At 45.6% G+C, this 20,295-nt stretch overlaps 1 protein-coding gene across 3 annotated transcripts in view; it reads right to left on the reverse strand.

Moving 5' to 3' along the window:
* Positions 1–2,937: 2,937 nt before the first annotated feature.
* TMEM268 (transmembrane protein 268) overlaps positions 2,938–20,295 on the reverse strand; it is a 36,772-nt gene continuing 19,414 nt past the window's right edge. Inside the window, exons 6-10 of one of the 3 annotated variants that reach the window (XR_002734011.2) lie at positions 15,581–15,691; positions 12,352–12,432; positions 10,683–10,865; positions 5,968–6,233; positions 2,938–5,302 (exon numbers count right to left, since the gene is read on the reverse strand). Coding sequence is in view for 1 of the 3 variants with exons in the window: in XM_023223735.2 (XP_023079503.1) it covers positions 6,054–6,233; positions 10,683–10,865; positions 12,352–12,432; positions 15,581–15,691 (555 nt within the window). In the remaining 2 variants the exon portion in view is untranslated. Of the gene's footprint in view, positions 6,234–10,682; positions 10,866–12,351; positions 12,433–15,580; positions 15,692–20,295 lie in introns of all 3 variants that reach the window. The other 2 variants (XR_002734010.2, XM_023223735.2) reach the window with 2 other exon arrangements.

Below are 20,295 nucleotides of genomic sequence, written 5' to 3' on the forward strand. Positions count from 1 at the left end.
AAAAAAAAAAAAAAAAAAAAAAAAAAAAAAAACTCTGAATTTAAAAAATCTTAATTTCAAAAAAGCAAATCTCACATGCCTACAAGGGTGAAACCTTAAATGTAAGAAGGTGGAGGTCAAAAGTAAAAGGATGAACAAAGATATACTATGCAATGACTATTCAAAAGAAAGCTAATTTCCTCTCAGTAAGCAAGGAATAGAGAGAAAACTTTCTCAACTTGTTAAAGAATATCTCATCTGGGCATGGTGGCTCAGGCCTGAAATCTCAACACTCTGGAAGGCAGAGGTGGGAGGATCAACTCCAGGAGTTCAAGACCAGCCTAGGCAACAAAATGAGACCCCATCTCTACAAAAAACTAAAAAATTATGTCTGGGTGTGGTGGCCCAGGCCAGGCATGATGGCTCACGCCTGTAATCTCAGCACTTTGGGAGGCCAAGGCGGGTGAATCACCTGAACTAAGAGTTCAAGACCAAACTGAGCAACACCAACATGACAGAACCCTGTCTCTACCAAAAATACTAAAATTAGCCAGGCATGGCAATGCATGCCTGTGGTCCCAGCTACTTAGGAGGCTGAGGTGAGAGGATCACTTGAGCCTGGGAGGCAGAGGTTGCAGTGAGCCAAGATCCCACCACTCCACTCCAACCTGGGTGACAGAGTGAGATCCCATTTCAAAAAAAAAATTGGTCAGGTATGGTATAGACCCAGCTACTCAGGAGGATTGCTTGAGCTCCGGAGATCAAGGTTGCAGTAAGCTGTGATGGTGCTACTGCACTCCTGCCTGGGTGACAGAGTGAGACCCTGTCTCAAAACAAAACAAAACAATCAAAAAACCTACTAGGGCTGGGCATGGTGCCTCATGCCTGTAATCCCCAGCACTTTGGGAGGCCAAGGCGGGCAGATCACAGGATCAAGTGGTCAAGACCATCCTGGCCAACATGGTGAAACCTGATCTCTACTAAAAACACAAAACAATTAGCTGGGTGTGGTGGCACATGCCTGTAGTCCTAGCTACTGGGAGGCTGAGGCAGAATTGCTTGAACCCAGGAAGTAGAGGTTGCAGCAAGGTGAGATCGGGCCACTGCACTCCAGCCTGGTGATGGAGCAAGACTCTGTCTCAAAAACAAAACAAAAAAAAACCTACCAAAAAGTCCAGAGCTAACATTATATTTAATAGTGAAGGCCAGGCATGGTGGCTCACGCCTGTAATCCCAGCACTTTGGGAGGCCAAGGAGGACAGATCACCTGAGGTCAGGAGTTTGAGACGAGGCTGGCCAACATGAAGAAACCCCGTCTCTACTAAAGAAAAAAAAAATGTATAAAAATTAGTCAGGTATGGTGGTACAAATCTATAATCCCAGCTACTTGGGAGGCTGAGGCAGGAAAATCGCTTGAACCCGGGAGATGGAGGTTCCAGTGAGCTGAGATTGCGCCACTGTACTCCAGCCTGGGCAACAGAGCAAGACTCTGTCTCAAAAAAAAAAAAAAAAAAAAAAACAAGTAGTGAGACACTAGAAACTCCCACTACAATCATAAACAAGGCAAGAATGTTCCCTCTTACCACTACTCTTCAACATCATACTGGAAGTCCAAGCCAATGAAATAGGACAAGAAAAGGAAATAAAAAGTATGCAGATATACAGATGAGGAAGGAAGAAATAAAACTGTCTTTGTTTACAGGTTCTGAGATGATTATCTCATCAACAAAAGAATCAACAAAAAACTAAAACTAATGAGAGGTTATAGCAAGGTTGCAGGATACAATGTGAATAGATAAAAGTCAATCACTTTCCCATATATGAGCAATGAACAAATGAAATTTGAAACTAAATACACAATACTATTTTTATTAGCACCCCAAAAAATAAGATATTTAGGTATAAATCTTATAAATCTAACAAAATATGTACAAGATCTACAAGAAAAACTACCAAAAAAAAAAAAAACCTGTAGGAAAAGGGAAAAACCCCTATAAAACTGATAAAAGAAATCAAAGAACAGCTAAATAAATAAAGATAGATTCTATGTTTGTGGACAGAAATCAATATTGTGAAAATGTCAGTTCTTGCAACTTGCTCTATGGATTTGATGCCATCCCAATCAAAATAAAGTGAGTTGTTTTGTGGATATCGACAAACTGATTCTAAAGTTTACATGGAAAGGCATAAGACACACAATAGCCAAATCAACATTGAGAGAGAAGAACAAGGTTGGAGGAATCACACTACCCAATTTCAAGACTTACTATAAAGCTGTAGTAATCAAAACAGTGTGTTTTTGGGAAAGAACAGACACACAGATCAATGGAACAAATAGAGAGCCCAGAAACAGACCCACATAAGTATAGTCAACTGATCCTTGGGAAAAAAAAAAAAGCAAAGGCAATACAATGGAGCAAAGAGAGTCTTTTCAACAAATGGTGCTGGAACAATATGCAAAAAATTAATCCAGATACAGACCTTACATCCTTCAGAAAAACTAACTCAAAATGAATTACAGACCTAAATGTAAAAACACTCAACTATAAGAACATAGGATAACATAAACTAGAAGCCAATAGCAGCCAGCAGCTGCAGAAGAAACGCCCCCCACTGACTGAGCCCTTACTGTGGACCAGGCTTTGTGCTTCACATCCATCACTTCCATTAACCCCCCTTATTATCACACTCCCCCCTTAATAGATGAGGAAATTAGGTACAGGAAGTACAGAAAGAGTGAATATCTGGCCCAAAATCAACAGCTTGCTCTTTATCTCCTTGCTATATTATCTCTGGATGCTGAATCCAGAGATTTGACTAAAATCTTTATTGACATAAATATACCCATTGGCACTGAAATAGGTGAGGTCTGAGGCAGACTGAATAGCCTTAACTGTTAATGACCTGCTACATCAACAAAAATATACATCAGGTATCTACAATATACATGACAAAACATTTTTTAAGCAACAATTTATTGAGCTTTCACTCCAGTTTGGAATTCAAAGTTGCAAGCACTTGACATTTTTTTACATCATTATTTAATCCTTACAACAACCTGCCAGGTACATGCTCTTATCCCCATCCTATAGATGAGGAATGAGATTCAATGAGAGGAAGAACATTGTTCTTAAGTGGAAGAACTTGAATTAGAATAAACGGAACTCTAGAATCCATGCAATGAGTTATCGCCTTCACTCTCACTCGAAGACATCGCACTGCCTCCACCACGGCCACAACTATCACTAACACAGAGCCTTAAGATTTAGGAGCTGGCTGGGCATGGTAGTTCACACCTGTAATCCCAGCACCATGGGAGGCCAAGGCAGGAGGATCACTTGAGACCAGGAGTTCAAGACTAGGCTGGGCAATAAGACCCTATCTCTCTGAAAAAATTACATTTAAAAACAATAAATAAAAATTAAATAAAATGTAAAAACTGATGAGCATTCTTGTGTGTAGTATGTGATCTTCACAGCAACCCTGTAAAGTAGGTGAGACAGAGATCATAGGGATTTTATAAATGAGGAAACTGAGGCACAGATGCAGAGAAATGTACATTGTGGGCATACTCTGAAAGCCCTACCCACTAGGTGAGACCATCATCCATTCTAAAGAAAGGAAAAGGCAGGAAAAGAAACACACATCAAAGGCTCTTAAGTAGACCTTAAAATTGAAAAACTGCTGCTTTGTCATTTACAAACACATTTTTATTCTCTGTTATTTACTTACCAGGATTGTAGGACTGAATGAGAAATACGGGCTTCTTTCTATTGGTCATATTCACAGCCAACATTTCCTCTGTGCCAGGTCAGAAAGACAGTGGTCACCTCCGTGAATAATTTCCTTGAGCAAAGCTGCTCTCAGCCTTGACTAAAGCAGCCTTTCCAGGGGCTGGTCTATACCCATGGTCTCTCTTCTCTGGCACACAGAAAGTGAATGGTCAGACTCATCTCTTGAGTGGTGAGCCACGTGCCTATTACACTTCTTGTTCTCCAGATCCACTTTATTAAAAAGTGAAATGACAATCAGAACGGTTAAGTGACTTAGCCAAGGTCACACAACTTGGAAGCAGCAGATCAGGAAGAAAATTCCAGGTCTGCTAGGTAGGACAGTCTTCTGTCCAAGGGCATCCTAGGCCCAGGTCATCTCAGCCATGTGGGGTTGCCAGATGTTTCTGCATCTGGATAAAAACAGGTCAAGAGCTATGAAGGGGCAGAATAAGCTAGAAATTCCCAGAACTTTGGACCTAGAAGGGCCCTTAAAAATCATCCAGGCCAGTTGTGGTGCCTCACATCTGTAATCCCAGCACTTTGGGAGGCCGAGGCGGGCGGATCACCTGAGGTCAGGAGTTCAAGACCAGCTTGGTTAACATGGCAAAACCCCATCTCTACTAAAAATACAAAAAAAGTATCCAGGAGTAGTGGTGCACACCTGTAGTCCCAGCTACTTAGGAGGCTGAGGCATGGGAATCACTTGAACCCAGGCAACAGAGTTTGCAGTAAGCCAAGATTGTGCCACTGCACTCCAGCCTGGGTGACGGTGCAAGACTCTGTCTCAATTAAAAAGAAAAAAAAAATCATCCAATCCACCCATTATATAGATGGGCAAACTGAGGACCGGGCAAAGAAAGCAACTTGCCAAAAATGACACAGCTTGAAGTGGCAGATCAGGTCAGAACCCAGGTCCATAGCAATGTCATCATTCAAGTGAGTTTGGACAGCAATCTGCAAAAGCTGCTGTGGGGATGGCAAAGCAATCAATCCACCGGATTTTTTTTTTTTTCCTTAGCGGTCCAGGTCATGCACAAAAAGTATAAGGTGTAGTCTCTGTCCTTAAGGAGTTTATAGTCTAGTTAGAAAAACTGGCATATACACAGGAAAACAAAATCAATACCATAAAACATCAGAACAGGCAGCAGCTGTATCAAGAATTTAAAGGAGGCAGAGAGCAGCAGGGTTGGCTGTGTGGGAAGGCTTCCTAAAGAAGGGCTTAAGAAAGCTGGACTTTGAAGCATGAATAGGAGTCCAACAAATGGAAAGGAATAGGTATGTCAGTCCAGGAAAGAGCTTTAACTCATAAAGGGGTTTTGTGGGAGATGAAGCCAAAATCGCAGATAAAGCCTAGGTCTTGGGGGTTGGGGATCCTTCAGATGCCAGGTCAGGGCATTTGGACTTGGGTCGATGAAACAATAGGTCTTCAAACTTGTTCAGGAGCAGATCACTTGGAAGCCTCTGAGCTCTTCACAGAATTCCACAAGTGGCTGATCACACTTCATTCCAGGACAGTGTTTGTGTCGGGAAACATAACCATTGTTCTACATCTGTAACATAAAACCACAACCACAAGCGTGCATGCCTGTGAACAAAGTAAGTCCTCAAGTCAAACAGGATCAATCTTTCTCAAATATTCCTATCAACAGTTATCTGCCCTTGATCTCTTTCTTCTGTCTCTGTCTTCTGTAGCCTGTGTACTGATAGACAACATGTACACGTACCACTGCTTTTCACAAAATATGGGGGAGAAAAACATAAAAAATTGAGAGAATTCTGAAAACATTTTCTCTTTATATTGGAAAAAGGCAGTCTGATAATTTTAGGGGTTCAAGGCAATGCCACAGAGAGCAGTATCCTCTCTGAGCCTGTTTCCCCATCTGGCATGAAGGGGTTGGAAATGGAAACATCATCTGAGGCCAAGTTTTGGACACATAATTTGCCCTGTCTGGTCATCTTCATGTCTCCTGGGCTCTCTGGACAATGAAAGCGATGGGGGTCCAGTCCTTCCATACATGTCCACAGTTCTAAGCAGCAGAAAGAGTAGCTTTGGTGGGACTAGCTCTGTAACCATCAGCTCCCGCAAAGGCCAGGGGGTCAGCATGAGATGTCAAACAGCATGAGATTTGTGTGCTGGGCCCTGGAGTGAGCACAACACCCCAGTGGCTGACATCACGGGCCCCTTTGGAGTGCCCCTAGATGCTTCTCTCCTCACCTGGGGCTCCCCATTGGCCATCTTGGGCTCCTGAAGCCTTCCCGACTGCTCAGTCTTGGAGGAACATGAGTACCTTCATCCCTAGGTCACCTGGCCAGGAACGGGCAGCACCCTGTGCCCAGGACGTAGGCTTCTATGAGCTGACAGGGGCATGGAATTCTCGGAGAGTTCGTGTGTCGTGTCCCCATTGCCTGAGGGAGCTGGGAGGTCACTAGAAGCCGGATGTAGTAGCCGCCAAACACTGCCAGCAGCTGGCGGGCCATTTCCTAGAAGAGGCAGGGAAGCAGATTGAATACCACAGGGGAGCCCCTTGAGGAAAAACGGCTTAGGCACCAGGGGAAGCCACACTGCTTTCTTGCCCCTGGACCCAGGAGTGATGCTCACTAGGAAGAACCAGGCCAGGTCAGCACCTGGGACACTCAGAAGATGTCAGCCTGGTCCAGAAGCCCAGCTCTGCAATTCATGGCCTGTGGGGCTCCTGCAGCTTCAGTGTCCTCATTGCCAAGGTGGGTAACTAATTGCTGAATGGCAATAATAATACGCACAAAAAAAATACGCAACCTCGAAGCCCTAGAGAAATTACCTAATTTCTAATTATCTAATTTTTTAAGCCTAGTTGGCCGGGCATGGTTGTTCACACCTGTAATCCCAGCACTTTGGGAGGCCGAGGTAAGAAGATCACTTGAGGTCAGGAGTTTGAGACCAGCCTGGGCAACAGAGCAAGACTCTGTCTCTACAAAAATAAAATTAAAATTAAAAATATCTTTTAAAAATATAAAAAGAAAGTAAACCTAGCCAGCCACAAATATATTCTTTTTCCACTTTCAAATGTCTATGGTAGGTGAGTCTGTCAAGTACGTGAGATCAAAGTGACTCACTTGAAGAAAATTACTAGTTAAATGTGGAGGTGGGGAGAGGAATATTCCCATTACAGCAGAATTCTTTAATTCATACAAGGTACCTTGTAGATTTGTTTACACAAGTACTCCTAACATATTAAAAGAAACTGCTTACATTTAAATATGATCACTGACAGTAAAAGAAAAAAAAGAAAGAAAAACATAAAAAAGGGAAAAAAAGAGATTGCTTATCAAAATTAGGTTTATCACAAAAGGACAAGTACTATATGATTCCACTAATACAAGGCACCTAGAGTAATCAGTTCACAAGGAGAGAAAATAAAATGGTGGTTTCTAGGGGTTGAGGGGAGGGAGGAAGAAGGGAAGGGGAAGTTAGTGTTTAAAGGGCACAGAGCTTCAATTTGGGAAGATGAAAATATTCTGCAGATGGCTGATGGTGATGGTTGCACAACAATGTAAATGTACCTGATGCTGCTGACCCATATACTTAAAATGGTTAAGATGGTAAATTTTATATTATGTATATTTGCCACAATAAAAAAATTTTAAGTAAAAAAGAATTTAAAAATCGCATTTAATGTACTTTTTTTTTCTTTTTTAAAGACACAGTACAGCCGGGTACAGTGGCTCATGCCTGTAATCCCAGCATTTTGAGAGGCCAAGGCGGGCAGATCACTTGAGGTCCAGGAGTTTAAGACCAGCCTGGTCAACATGGTGAAACCCCATATCTACTAAAACTCCAAAAAAATTTAGCCGGGCATGCTGGCACATGCCTGTAATCCCAGCTACTTGGGAGGTTGAGGCAGGAGAATCACTTGAACCCAGAAAGCAGAGGTTTACAGTGAGCCAAGATCGCGCCATTGCACTCCAGTCTGGGCGAAAAGAGCAAAACTCCGTTTCAAAAAAAAAAAGACATATGATCTTACTATGTTGCTCAGGCTGGTCTTGAACTCCTGGGCTCCTGCCTTGGCCTCCCTACAGTGTTGGGATTACAGGTGTGAGCCACTGTGCTAGGCCTTACTGCACATTCTTATTAACACGGTTGGTCTGTAAAGATCCATTCACTGGTATAGAAGATGGGATCTCAGGGGAAATGCTTAAATTCCTTAAGCATGGTATTGAAGCTCTTTCACAATACTTGTGTCCACTCTGAATGTAATGAAATAAGGTGTGGGTTACACTAGGTATGTCTGTAGAGTTAGTAATTAAGGATAGGCTTTAAAGTCAAAAAGGCCAAGAGGGAATTTCAACTCAGCCACTCTATGACTAACCCAGAGCAGTCACTTCATATTATTGAGCCCATTTCTTCATTGGTAGAATAAGGAAAATAGTAGCACTGACCCCTGTAAGTTAGAGTGAGGATTAAAGAGACTAACAGAGGCCGGGTGCATTGGCTCACACATGTAATCCCAGCACTTTGGGAGGCCAAGGCAGGTGCATCACCCAAGGTCAAGAGTTTGAGAACAGCCTGGCCAACATGGTGAAATGCCGTGTCTACTAAAAATACAAAAATTAGCCAGCCGTCGTGGCAGACGTCTGTAATCCTAGCTACTCAGAAGGCGGAAGCAATAGGATTGCTTCAACCCAAAGGCTGGAGTTTGCAGTGAGCCGAGATCACACCACTTCACTCTAGCCTGGGCAAAAGAGCAAAACTCCCTCTCGGGGGAAAAAAAAAAAAAAGGGAGAGACTAATAGACAGAAAGCATTGAGCCCAGTGCCTAGTGCTCCACAAATGGCATCAATATCTTTCCATCATTATCACTCAAAAAAGCAGAAACCCCATATGGTTCATAAGATTAGCTTTTGTTTCAAGTGATCCTTTGTGCTAGAAAATATAAAACACTTCAAATAGTTTACCACTCACTAGCTCAGATTGGTCTTCTCGCCAATTTACTCTAAAATCAATAATGTAAGAAGCAAAGAACTATAGCAAGAACATTGGCCTACTTAGAATCAGCAGGGCTGGCTTCTGCCCTGGGCTTACTGCACTCTCCCTTTCTGGCAACCTTGGGCAAGTCAGCTGACCTCTTGGAACCTTATTTCACCCATCAAGGAAGAAGGGAAAATAATTCATACCTCGAAGAGTATGTTAATGAATTTTATGCATGACAAAAGTCCGTAAAAATGTAAGAGGTCATTATCACGGTCTTTCCATCTTTTACAGACACTGGGTTCCTACTGAAATGTGACCATCTGGCACAGGTTGAGACTTGGGCATCGATTATATTTTCCCTAACTAAATTATAAGGGCAGCTACTTTAAAAACATGTGCACACACACTTGATACTCATGACAGGAAATTGTATTACTATTGGTTGGAATGAATCTGAAAATAATCATTTAAAAGACCCATATTTAATGGGCTATTGCACAAAAACCCACAGATGCATGTCACAAGAAAGTACATAACCTTATCAATCTCTTCTCTTTAAAAAAAAAAAAAATTCAATAGGATAAAGTGAAGAGGTTAATACATTTATCATTTCTCTCTCTCTCTTTTTTTTTTTTTTTTAATATTTTGGCAGGGCACGGTGGCTCACACCTGTGATCCTAACACTTTGGGAGGCCGAAGCGGGTGGATCACTTGAGCTCAGGAGTTCAAGACGAGCCTTGGCAACATGGTAAAACCCTGTCTCTAAATAAAAATTTAAAAATTAATATAAAAAGATAAAAGATTTTAATAGAGGTCGGGCATGGTGGTTCATGCCTGTAATCCCAGCACTTTGGGAGGCTGAGGCAGAAGGATCAACTTGAACTCCTGGACTCAAGTGATCCTCCCGCCTCAGCCTCCCAAAGTGCTGGGATTACAGGCATAAGCCACCATACCATCCTGTCACTTTCTTTTTTAAATAGTGCTACTTGCAGGCTTCCTACTCCCCACCAGCACAAAAAAGAAAGTCTGGGCTGGTTTGGACCTTGAATTCCCAAACCTCTTGGTTAAAAAGATATAAGTGCTCTTCTGAAGTTTCAAATGTCACCTGAGGTCACCATCACTGCTGGTCTCCCCGACAGTGGGTCTGTCCTCATGATGAGAAGAAGGTAGCACAAGCTGCAAACCACATTTTCAGATTTCTGGTCTGCCAGTGCTGAGCCATAGCCAAGAGGCAGCGTGGATGGCAGGACCCAACAGAACTCCGGGGCGGGAGGAATTGGAATTCAACAGAAATGCAAAGAAGTGGGAGGTCGAGGCAGGTAGATGTCTTGAGCCCAAGAGTTGGAGACCAGCCTGGGCAACATGGCAAAACCCTGACTCTCATAAAAATACAAAAAATTAGCCAGGCATGGTGGCACATGCCTATAGTATCAACTACTCAGGAGGCTGAGGTAGGAGGATTGCTTTAGCCTGGGAAGTTGAGGCCACAGTGAGCAGTGATCACACCACTGCACCCCAGCCTGGATGGCAGGAGTGAGACCCTGTCTCAAAACAAAACAAAACAAAAAAAATGCAAAGAAGAGTCAACTATCTAACTGCAATTAAAGTAGATGAATGAATGGTTGGATAGATGAATAAATAATTGATTAATTGACTAAGATCCAAATATTTGTCAATATGTTCATGGTTAAGTAAGCTATAATCTATCAACATGCAACTACCCATCCAATGCAACCATCAAAAAGAATATCCAAGATATTAAATAATGCAACAAAAAGTCCCAACAAATATAAAATGCTTAACTATTTTTTTAAGTGCTAGGGTGAAGAATGAAAAGATCGTAAACTCTGAGCTAGATTTGTATAGTGTCTACCAACTGAGAGAAGCCATGTCCCGCGGAATCTAGGAAGCCTCCACATAGACTTTCTCTATGCAAATTCCCCCGAGGGAGGATGGCCCCAACTATCCCCAGTGCCTGTTACCTCCGGCTCAGCCTCAGGAACGAGCTGATGAAGCTCAGTCTGCATGAGTGGCCTCTCATTAGGACAAGAATTGCCAGGCAGGAGAGGAGCATCCTCCAAGTCCTCAGGCCCCTCCGCTGTTACAGGGCTCACCCCAGTCTCCATGACAACACACAACTGGCTCAGTCTGCTTCTCAGCAAGGACTGCAAAGGAAACAGAGAAGGGGCTCAGGAGTGCCTAAATCAGCTGGTATCTGCAAGGCTGAGTCCCTCCCCAGGCTGCAGACAGAGCAGAGGATGAGGTCTCAGACTCAGACGATGACCTCAGAAAAAGCTGGTCACATGGGTGGTATTACATAATTCCCTACAGATGGTCATTAATAGTTTCTAAATATTTTTCCTTCTATGGTCAGGCACAGTGGCTCACACCTGTAATCCCAGCACTTTGGGAGGCCAAGGCGGGCGGATCACTTGAGGCTAGGAGTTCAAGACCAGCCTGGCCAACATTGTGAAACCTTGTCTCCACTAAAAATACAAAAATTAGCTGGGCGTGGTGGCACATGCCTGTAGACCCAGCTACTCGGAAGGCTGAGGCATGAGAATTGCTTGAACCCAGGAGGCGGAGGTTGCAGTGAACAAAGATGGCACCATTGCACTCCAGCCTGGGTGACAGAGCAAGACTCTGCCTCAAAACAAACAAACAAACAAATGTCTTTCCTTTCATGCCCTCACTTGCTCAAAACAGCCTGGGATGTGGATATCTTTATCCATATGTTGCAAATGAATAAACTGAGACTCAAAGGCCCTGCCTGAGGCCACATAGGAACTAATGAGCCAGATTCAGGGCTAAGTTACAACTCTGACTTCAAGACCCACTGCAGCCGGGGCTCAGAAAAGGCTGATCCTAGAGAAGGAGGCCAGGCTTCAGAGACAGGAAGCCTGGCCTCCAAACCTGGGCATCACCAGCCAGCTCCATGACCACAGGCCGGTAATAGGTCATCCCGGAGACCGTTTCCTCCTCTGCAGAAACAGAGCAAGATCCCTCTGGTTTTCTTAATAAATGGTAGAAAGGCACTGTGAACAAGTAAAAGTTGCCTCAATGCATGATACTTTGGGATCCACCAAAATTTATTATTAATATTATAATTATAAAGAAATACATGGCTGGGCGCGGTGGCTCACACCTGTAATCCCAGCACTTTGGGAGGCCAAGGCAGATGGATCACCCGAGGTCAATTCAAGACCAGCCTGGCCAACATGGTGAAACCCCATCTCTACTAAAAATACAAGAAATTAGCCAGGTGTGATGGCAGGCACCTGTAATTCCAGCTACTCAGGAGGCTGAGGCAGGAGAATCGCTTGAACCCAGGGGGCGAAGGTTGCAGCGAGCCGAGATCGCTCTACTGCACTCCAGCCTGGGCAGCTGAGTGAAACTCTGTCTCAGAAACGGGAAAAAAAAAAAAGAAAAGAAATATATGCTCACCATAGGAAATGTGGAAGAAGCAATGAGTTAAAAAGAAGCAGAAAAGCAGCCATAATTCCCTAGGCAAAAACCACCACTGATTGCTCGAAGGTATTCTTCCAAGTTAACTTTTTCTTAGACATTTTCCCACCCTTAAGATAATGCAATCGATACAACTTGGCCTCCTGGTTTTTGGTTTGTTTTGCTTTTTCACTGAAGATATCTTACCTCTTGGCTAGTCTTCATTTCTTGAACATGATCAGACAAAAATTGCACACAGTTCTCCAGGTCGAAGTAGACAAACCAAAGCTGTAGGGAGAAGCAGCAGTGACCACTGCGGCTCAAAGCCAGCCCAACCCTGAACTCTCCCTCCCTGAGACAGTCCTATTTAGCCTGCTGTCTAGCAGGAATGTGCCATGTGGCTCCCTCCCAGAATTCCACATCACGACCACATCTCATTTGCATGGCTGGTAGACAAATGGCTTTGTGTGCAAGTTTAGAAAAGGTCAAACCCTAGGCCAGATGCAGTGGCTCACGCCTGTAATCCCAGCACTGTGGGAGGCCGAGGCAGGCAAATCACTTGAAGCCAGGAGTTCAAGACCAGCCTGGCCAACATGGTGAAATCCCTATCTCTACAAAAAATACAAAAACATAGCTGGTGTGGTGGTGGACGCCTGTAATCCCAGCTACTCAGGAGCCTGAGGCACAAGAATCGCTTGAACCCAGGAGGTGGAGGTTGCAGTAAGCCAAGATTGTACCACTGCACTCCATCCTGGGTGACAGAGCAAGACTGTCTCAAGAAAAAGGAAAGGGAAAGAGAAAGAGAAAGGAAAGGAAAGGAGAAAAAGTTAAACCCTGTTTAAAATGGCTGTGGCTCCATTTCCCACAAGCTGCTGAGCATCCCAGACAGACTCTGAACCCTCCTGGACATCACCTGTCCACCTGAGGCCACCTTCATCCTCAATGGGCGGGGTGTGAACATGCAAATGAGTGAAACCCTTCAGAGCTGACACCTGCAGCCCACAACCAGGTCTGAGGTAATCAACCTGGGTGCTTGTGGGGAGAGAAGCAGGGTGAGAAGTCCGTACCCCATCTGTGCCTCCCCTTCCACCCCAGGGGCCAGCCAGGCTAAACTTAACCAGGCCAAAATCCTCCACGTTCATGTTACAACATCCCATCAAGACCACAGCTGCTGCACATCCTAATTGGAATTCTTGGAGAAACTGGTGGCCCTTGTCCCAAACTCCCATCCACTGGCCACCTTCTCTGGTTCCCAGACCTCCTTCCTCTTAATGACTGACCCATGAGACCCAAAGTCACAGCCTTCTTGCCAACTAGTCTCCCAATGTCTTACCCACAAGGGAGGATTTCTCAAATGATTCCTTTAAAGCTTTTTACCATGAAAATTTCCAAGCATATACAGAAGTAGATGACAGCAACCCATCCTCCTGCTGCAACTGTTAGGTCACCTCATGACCACTCTTGTTTCATCTTCATCCTCACTTGGTACCCATCCCCAATACCTCCACCTCCACTGCACCCCCCAGGGAATCTGAAGGACATCCCAGATAGTGTATCACCTTATCCCAAGACACTATTTTGAAACTGAGAGAATCCAGTTGTCTAAAAACATGTGTCCATTCCTTTTTTTTTTTTTTTTTTCTTGAGACAGGGTCTCACTCTGCCACCCAGGCTGGAGTACAGTGGTGGGATCACAGCTCACTGCAGCCTTGACCTCCCGCGCTCAGGTGATCCTCCCACCTCAGCCTCCCAAGTGGCTGGGACTGTAGGCATGCAACACTATGCCCAGTTAGTTTTTGTACTCTTTGTAGAAACAGTTTGCCATGTTGCCCAGGCTTGTGTTGACTCTTAGATTCAAGCAATCCACCTGCCTCCGCCTTTCAAAGTGCTAGGATTACACGTGTGAGCCACTGTGCCCAGCTGATGTGTCCATTCCTTTTTTTTTTTTTTTTTTTTTTTTTTTTGAGACAGAGTCTTGCTGTTGCCCAGGCTGGAGTGTGGAGTGCAGTGGCACGATCTCGGCTCACTGCAACCTCCACCTCCTGGGTTCAAGTGATTCTCCTGCCTCAACCTCCGAAGTAGCTGGGACTACAGGCGCATGCTGCCATGCCCTACTAATTTTTTTGTATTTTTAGTAGAGACAGGGTTTCACCATGTTGCCCAGGCTGGTTTCAAACTCCCGAGTTCAGGCAATCCACCCGCCTCAGCCTCCCAAAGTGCTGGGATTACAGACGTAAGCCACCGCGCCCGGCCCATTCTTTAGTCATCTATCCATCCACGCATTCATCTAACACATGCCAAGTCACTCTGCATACCAACGGATAAAGGAGATTGGAAGATAAACGAGGCTAAAAAGGACCCCCACATTCCAGGAGCTCCCAGTCTACAATGTCACACTTGAACTGCCGAGAATCTTGTGATGCCATCTGCTTCACTCCAATGTTAGGCAAGATTATCTTATACCTACACCATCTCGGGTGTGATAGGCTCCACAAACACAGAGACCTGCATGTGTTCTCTGCTGCAGCCTCAATCCCTGGGACAGCGCCTGGTACATAATAGGCTCTCAATAAACATTCATGGAGTAACTGAGGCAGGTGCGTGAGGAGCCTCTTCCCAGGTCCCCCGTGCACACCTACCCCTGGGCTCCCACCAGGCAAGGGGCAATGACTGGTGAGAATGCAGATGTGGTGCCGAGGAGGTTTTGCAATTCCACCGGGTAGATCAGGCATGGATGGAGGAACAGGAGAGTTCAGCCAGGATCAGGAGATCTGCCCTAACTGTGTTCCGACCCACCCTGCGACTCCATACTAGTCACTTTGAGATCTCCCCACAACCTTCGGGGCAAAGAGAATGACCAATCCAGGCAGACAAGGCCTTCAGCATCTGACCTGCCTCTCCAGCCTCATCTCTCCCCGCTCTGTCACTCTGGTGTAGCCCCAGCCATGGTAAGCTCCATGCAGCCCTTCAAAGGGACCCTGTGTACCTTGCCTCTCAGCCTTGTCGGGGGCTGTCCCTTTGCTATAAGGCCACAGAAGCTACTGTGGACTGTCTCACTATATGCCTGTCACCCACTGCCAGGACAGGGACCTTGTATGGGCCCCTCAATGTCGTCAGTGTCCAACTGAGGGCACAGCACAGAGGAGGCTCCGTCTGTCTGCTGAATAAATGCCAGGTGAGCAGCAAGGTTTGGGCCCTATCTGCACTTCCCTTCCAGCCCTGCCATGTGGAGGTTCCAGGCCACTGGTTACAGAACAGAGGAGGTGTCCTGAGGAAGAAACACCAGGGCAGGGAGGAAGGAAAGGGCTGCCGACAGCCATCTCATTAGCAGACTACTGCAGACACTGTGCAGGTTGGGAGAACATGAGGCCACTGCTCTGCATTAGCCCAACATAAAACTGGGCCATCAGGAGGAGGTCACTATGAGACACAGCACCTGAATCACACTCTGGCATCCTTCCACCGTGTCTGTCACCCCCAGCAGCACCCGATGTCTCAGGAGGGCTCCATTGGCAGCTGTCAGCCTCAGGTCCGTATTGGTGTTAGCCTGTAAGACAAATGTCAGGCCCATCACCAGACCTCCACGCTACTTGGGAGCTCCTGGGCTCTGGGCAGTAGAAACACACCATCCCACCCCTAGATGCCAAGGGACAATCCCCACCCTCAGGACTGTCCCATTTCCTCCCCTATTAAATGGGCTGGGGTGGAGGCAGGTGCAGTGACTCATGCCTGTGATCCCAGTGCTTTGAGAGACTAAGGCAGGAGAATTTCTTGAAGCCAGGGGTTTGAGGCCAGCCTGGACAATGTAGCGAGATGCTGTCTCTATAAAAAATTGTTTAAAAATTAACTAGGTGGAGGCCGGACGCGGTGGCTCAAGCCTGTAATCCCAGCACTTTGGGAGGCCAAGACGGGCGGATCACGAGGTCAGGAGATCGAGACCATCCTGGCTAACATGGCGAAACCCCGTCTCTACTAAAAATACAAAAAATTAGCCGGGCGAGGTGGCGGGCACCTGTAGCCCCAGCTACTCGGGAGGCTGAGGCAGGAGAATGGCGTGAACCCGGGAGGCTGGAGTGCAGTGGCCGGATCTCAGCTCACTGCAACCTCCGCCTCCCGGGCAGAGCGAGACTCCTTCTAAAAAAAAAAAAAAAAAAATTAACTCGGTGGGGCCAGGCACAGTGGTTCACGCCTGTAATCCCAGCACTTTGGGAGGCTGAGGCAGGTGGATCACAAGGACCAGCCTGGCCAACATGGTGAAACCCCGTCTCTACTAATAATACAAAAATGAGCTGGGCGTGGTGACGCATGCCTGTAGTCCCAGCTACTCGGGAGGCTGAGGCAGCAGAATTGCTTGAACCCAGGAGGCGGAGGTACAGTGAGCAGAGATCATGCCACTGCACTCCAGCCTGGGCAACAGAGCGAGACTCCATCTCAAAAAAAAAAAAAAATTGCTAGGTGTGGTAGCGTCCACCTGTAGTCCCAACTACTTGGGAGAGTGAGGCGTACTTGAGAGTACTATAACCTCACACTACTTGAGCCCAGGAGTGTGAGGTTATAGTAAGCTATGATTGCGCTACTACACTCCAGCCTAGGTGACAGGGCGAGACTATCAGAGTGTGAGGTTATAGTAAGCTATGATTGTGCCACTGCACTTCAGCCTAGGTGATAGAGTGAGACACTATCTCTTAAAAATAAGGAAAGAAAAATAAAATGAGATGGGGGATGGTTGGAACAGTAAATTCAATAGTGTCAGACTGCCCTGGCATAAAGCCCAGCTCTGCTGCTTCCTGGCTATATGACCCTGGACAAGGTATGTCCCTTCCCTGAACCTTATTTTCTTCAGTTGTAGAATAAAAGAATGTCTCAGCCTTATAAGAATGGAGTGAGATTTCACTGAGACTGTGTGTGATGTACTTAACCTAGGGCCTGGGACTCTGTCAAGGTGCATAAGATATTTGCAGAAGATGGGAGATGAGATGGGTTTGATCTGTTTGAGCTGACACATTAAATCTGTTGTGTAAGTGAAGCACTCGCTCCATCTAGAAAGCACCTACTTTAAAGTATCTAACACAGCGCCTGGTCCTCAGGAGGGTCTCTGGGAATCAGCTTCCTGCTCTCCCACCCAAACCAACGGACGCCACGCATTCAGCTGGAAAAGTGGATGCTAAACAGGTGGGGGAGAAGAGGAGGGACAAGGGGACCCCAAATGCTGGTTTGGGGAAGTGAGCACAAGAGGACTTTCAGACGCAGTTAGAAGAGAGCCTGATCAAGAATAATAGTTCTCAAAAGGGGCAGCACCCTGTAAGGGAGATTCTGGAAATGCAAGAAGGACCCTTTGGTTGTCACAGGGATTGGATGGACAATGCCGACACTTAGTGGAGGAGGGCCAGGTGTACTAAACCCATGCCTTCCACTGAAATACATGTCCTATTAGAAACCATTCTGCACGTTCAAGACTGTCCCCTGGGCTGCCTGGACTCCAAATGTCCCACCGAGCATATATACAGATTAAAAAAATCTACTTAGAATTATCTGGTCAGCAAACCTAACTCCAGTTTACATTTATACCTAAAGTGATTTTTTTTGGGGGGGGGAACTTAGTCTCGCTCTGTCACCCAGGTTGGAGTGCAGTGGTACGATCACAGCTCCTCGAACTCCTGGGCTCAGATCTTCCTGCCACAGCCTCCCAAGCAGCTGGGACCACACATGCATGCCACCACACTCAGCTAATTTTTACATTTTTTGTAGAGATGGGGTCTCGCTATGTTGCCCAGGCTGGAGTGCAGTGGCATGATCTCTGCTCACTGTACCTCCGCCTCCTGGGTTCAAGCAATTCTGCTGCCTCAGCCTCCCGAGTAGCTGGGACTACAGGCGTGCGTCACCACGCCCAGCTCATTTTTGTATTATTAGTAGAGACGGGGTTTCACCATGTTGGCCAGGCTGGTCCTTGTGATCCACCTGCCTCAGCCTCCCAAAGTGCTGGGATTACAGGCGTGAACCACTGTGAACTCCTAGGTTCAAGCAATTCTCCCAACTCAGCCTCCCAAAGTGCTGGGATTACAGACATGAGCCACCATGTCCAGCCACTTAAAGTGATTGTTTGCATGAGTTTAATATACACTGAGTTTTCCAGGAATGCTTCTACTATGAAAATTGAGGAATAATTAGATTTTGTTTTGCCTAGATCTGTAGTAAGGAGATTTGGATGTGGATTTGGATTTGATGTGGATTTCTTCCTTTTAGAAATCCACATCACCAACAGTTCAATTCCTAACTCTATCTCTCACTGCCCATATAACCTTGGGCAAATTACTAAACATCTCTCTGCCTCCATCTTCATACCCCTAAATGGAGATAATAATGCCTCTACCTCAGAGGGGTATAAAAAGGATGAAATTAGTTAATCAATGTAGAATAATTGAAAGAATTGAACACTTAACACATATCAGCTGATAATATCACAGTGAGGATGACAGTGAATTTAAATCATCGTGTTTTTACTGTGCCATATTAGCCACAAACAAATATTTGTAGGAACTTGGAACTTCTCATGTGTCCTAGCAATGTGCTATACTCTACAAGGCCAGGACTTGCCTGCCTTTACAAACCTTCCAATCTTTTTTTTAATTTAATTTTTTTTATTTTTTATTTTTTATTTTTCTGAGGCAGGGTGTCGCTCTGTCACCCAGGCTGGAGTACAATGGTGCCATCACAACTCACTGCAGCCTTGAACTCCTAGGCTCAAGCGATCCTCCCGCCTCAGCCTCCTAGGACTATGGGCATGTACCACCACACCCCACTGATTTCATTTTTTTGTAGAGACAGAGTCTCACAATGTTGCCTAGCCTGGTCTTAAACTCCTGGGCCCAAGTGATCCTCCCACCTTAGCCTCCCAAAGTACTGGGATTATAAGTGTGAGCCACCATGCCCGGCCCAAACCTTCCAATCCTGAGGAAGGCTAACAGTACACCAAAGGGCAAACAAGACAGTTATGCAAGACATTGAGGCTCTCAAGGACACCAAGTAACAACACAGGGAGGATGCTAACAGTAAGAGTGACAATGGCCAGGAAGAGGGGATCTGCATAGTCCTCAGTGACAAGGGATCCAGGGAGGAGGAGGTCCTGGAGCTGAGATCCAAAAGAAGACCTGAGAAGGGCTGTGTGGCCATGGACTGACTACTTAACCTTTCTGAACTCCCATTTCCTCACTGGCAAACAGAGTTAATAACAGTTAATACTTACAAAGCATTTACTTTACACCAGGTACTATTATAAACACTTTGTGTGTCTAAGTCATTTAATTCTCACAATACTCCTATGAGGGAGCTAAAATTATTATCTCATTTTCTAGATGAGGAAACTGAGGCCCTGATAGATTAAATAATTCACCCCAAGTTGCAGAGCTAGCAGATGGTGGAGGTATCCTGCCTCCTTATAAGGTTGTTGTTGAGCACAGATGTGAAGCCCCAAGCATACAGCGCACAATAGGTGCTCATGAAATGATGGACATCATTAGGAAGAAAAGAAGGAGTCTCCTAAATGGGCAGTGATGATGGCATTGCCAGGATGCACCTGGGACTCGATGCTACACACAAGCCTTGCTCATTTTCTGGGATCTGTGCCTGGCACAGAGTAAGACCCTGTCTTGGATGGATGGATGGATGGACGGACGGACAGACGGATGGACGGATGGATGGATGGATGGACGGATGGATGGTCAGATGCACGCATGGATGGATGGATGGATGGATGGATGAATGGACGGACAGACAGATGGATGCATAGATGGATGGACGGATGGATGGATGGATAGATGATGCATGGATGGATGGATGGATAGATAGATAGATGCATGGATGGATGGATGGATGGATGGATGGATGGATAGATGGATGCACAGATGGATGGACGGATGGATAGATAGATAGATGCATGGATAGATGGGTGGATGGATGGATGGATGGATGGATGGATGGATGGATGGATGGATAGACAGATGGTGCATGGATGGATAGATGGATGGATGGATGGATGGATGGATGGATGCATGGATGGATGGATAGATAGATGCATGGATGGATGGATGGATGGATAGATGGATGCATAGATGGATGGATGGATGGATGGATGGATGGATGGATGGATGGATG

This window comes from Piliocolobus tephrosceles, chromosome 14, assembly GCF_002776525.5.
Source record: "Piliocolobus tephrosceles isolate RC106 chromosome 14, ASM277652v3, whole genome shotgun sequence".
Classification (NCBI taxonomy): Eukaryota; Metazoa; Chordata; class Mammalia; order Primates; family Cercopithecidae; genus Piliocolobus; species Piliocolobus tephrosceles.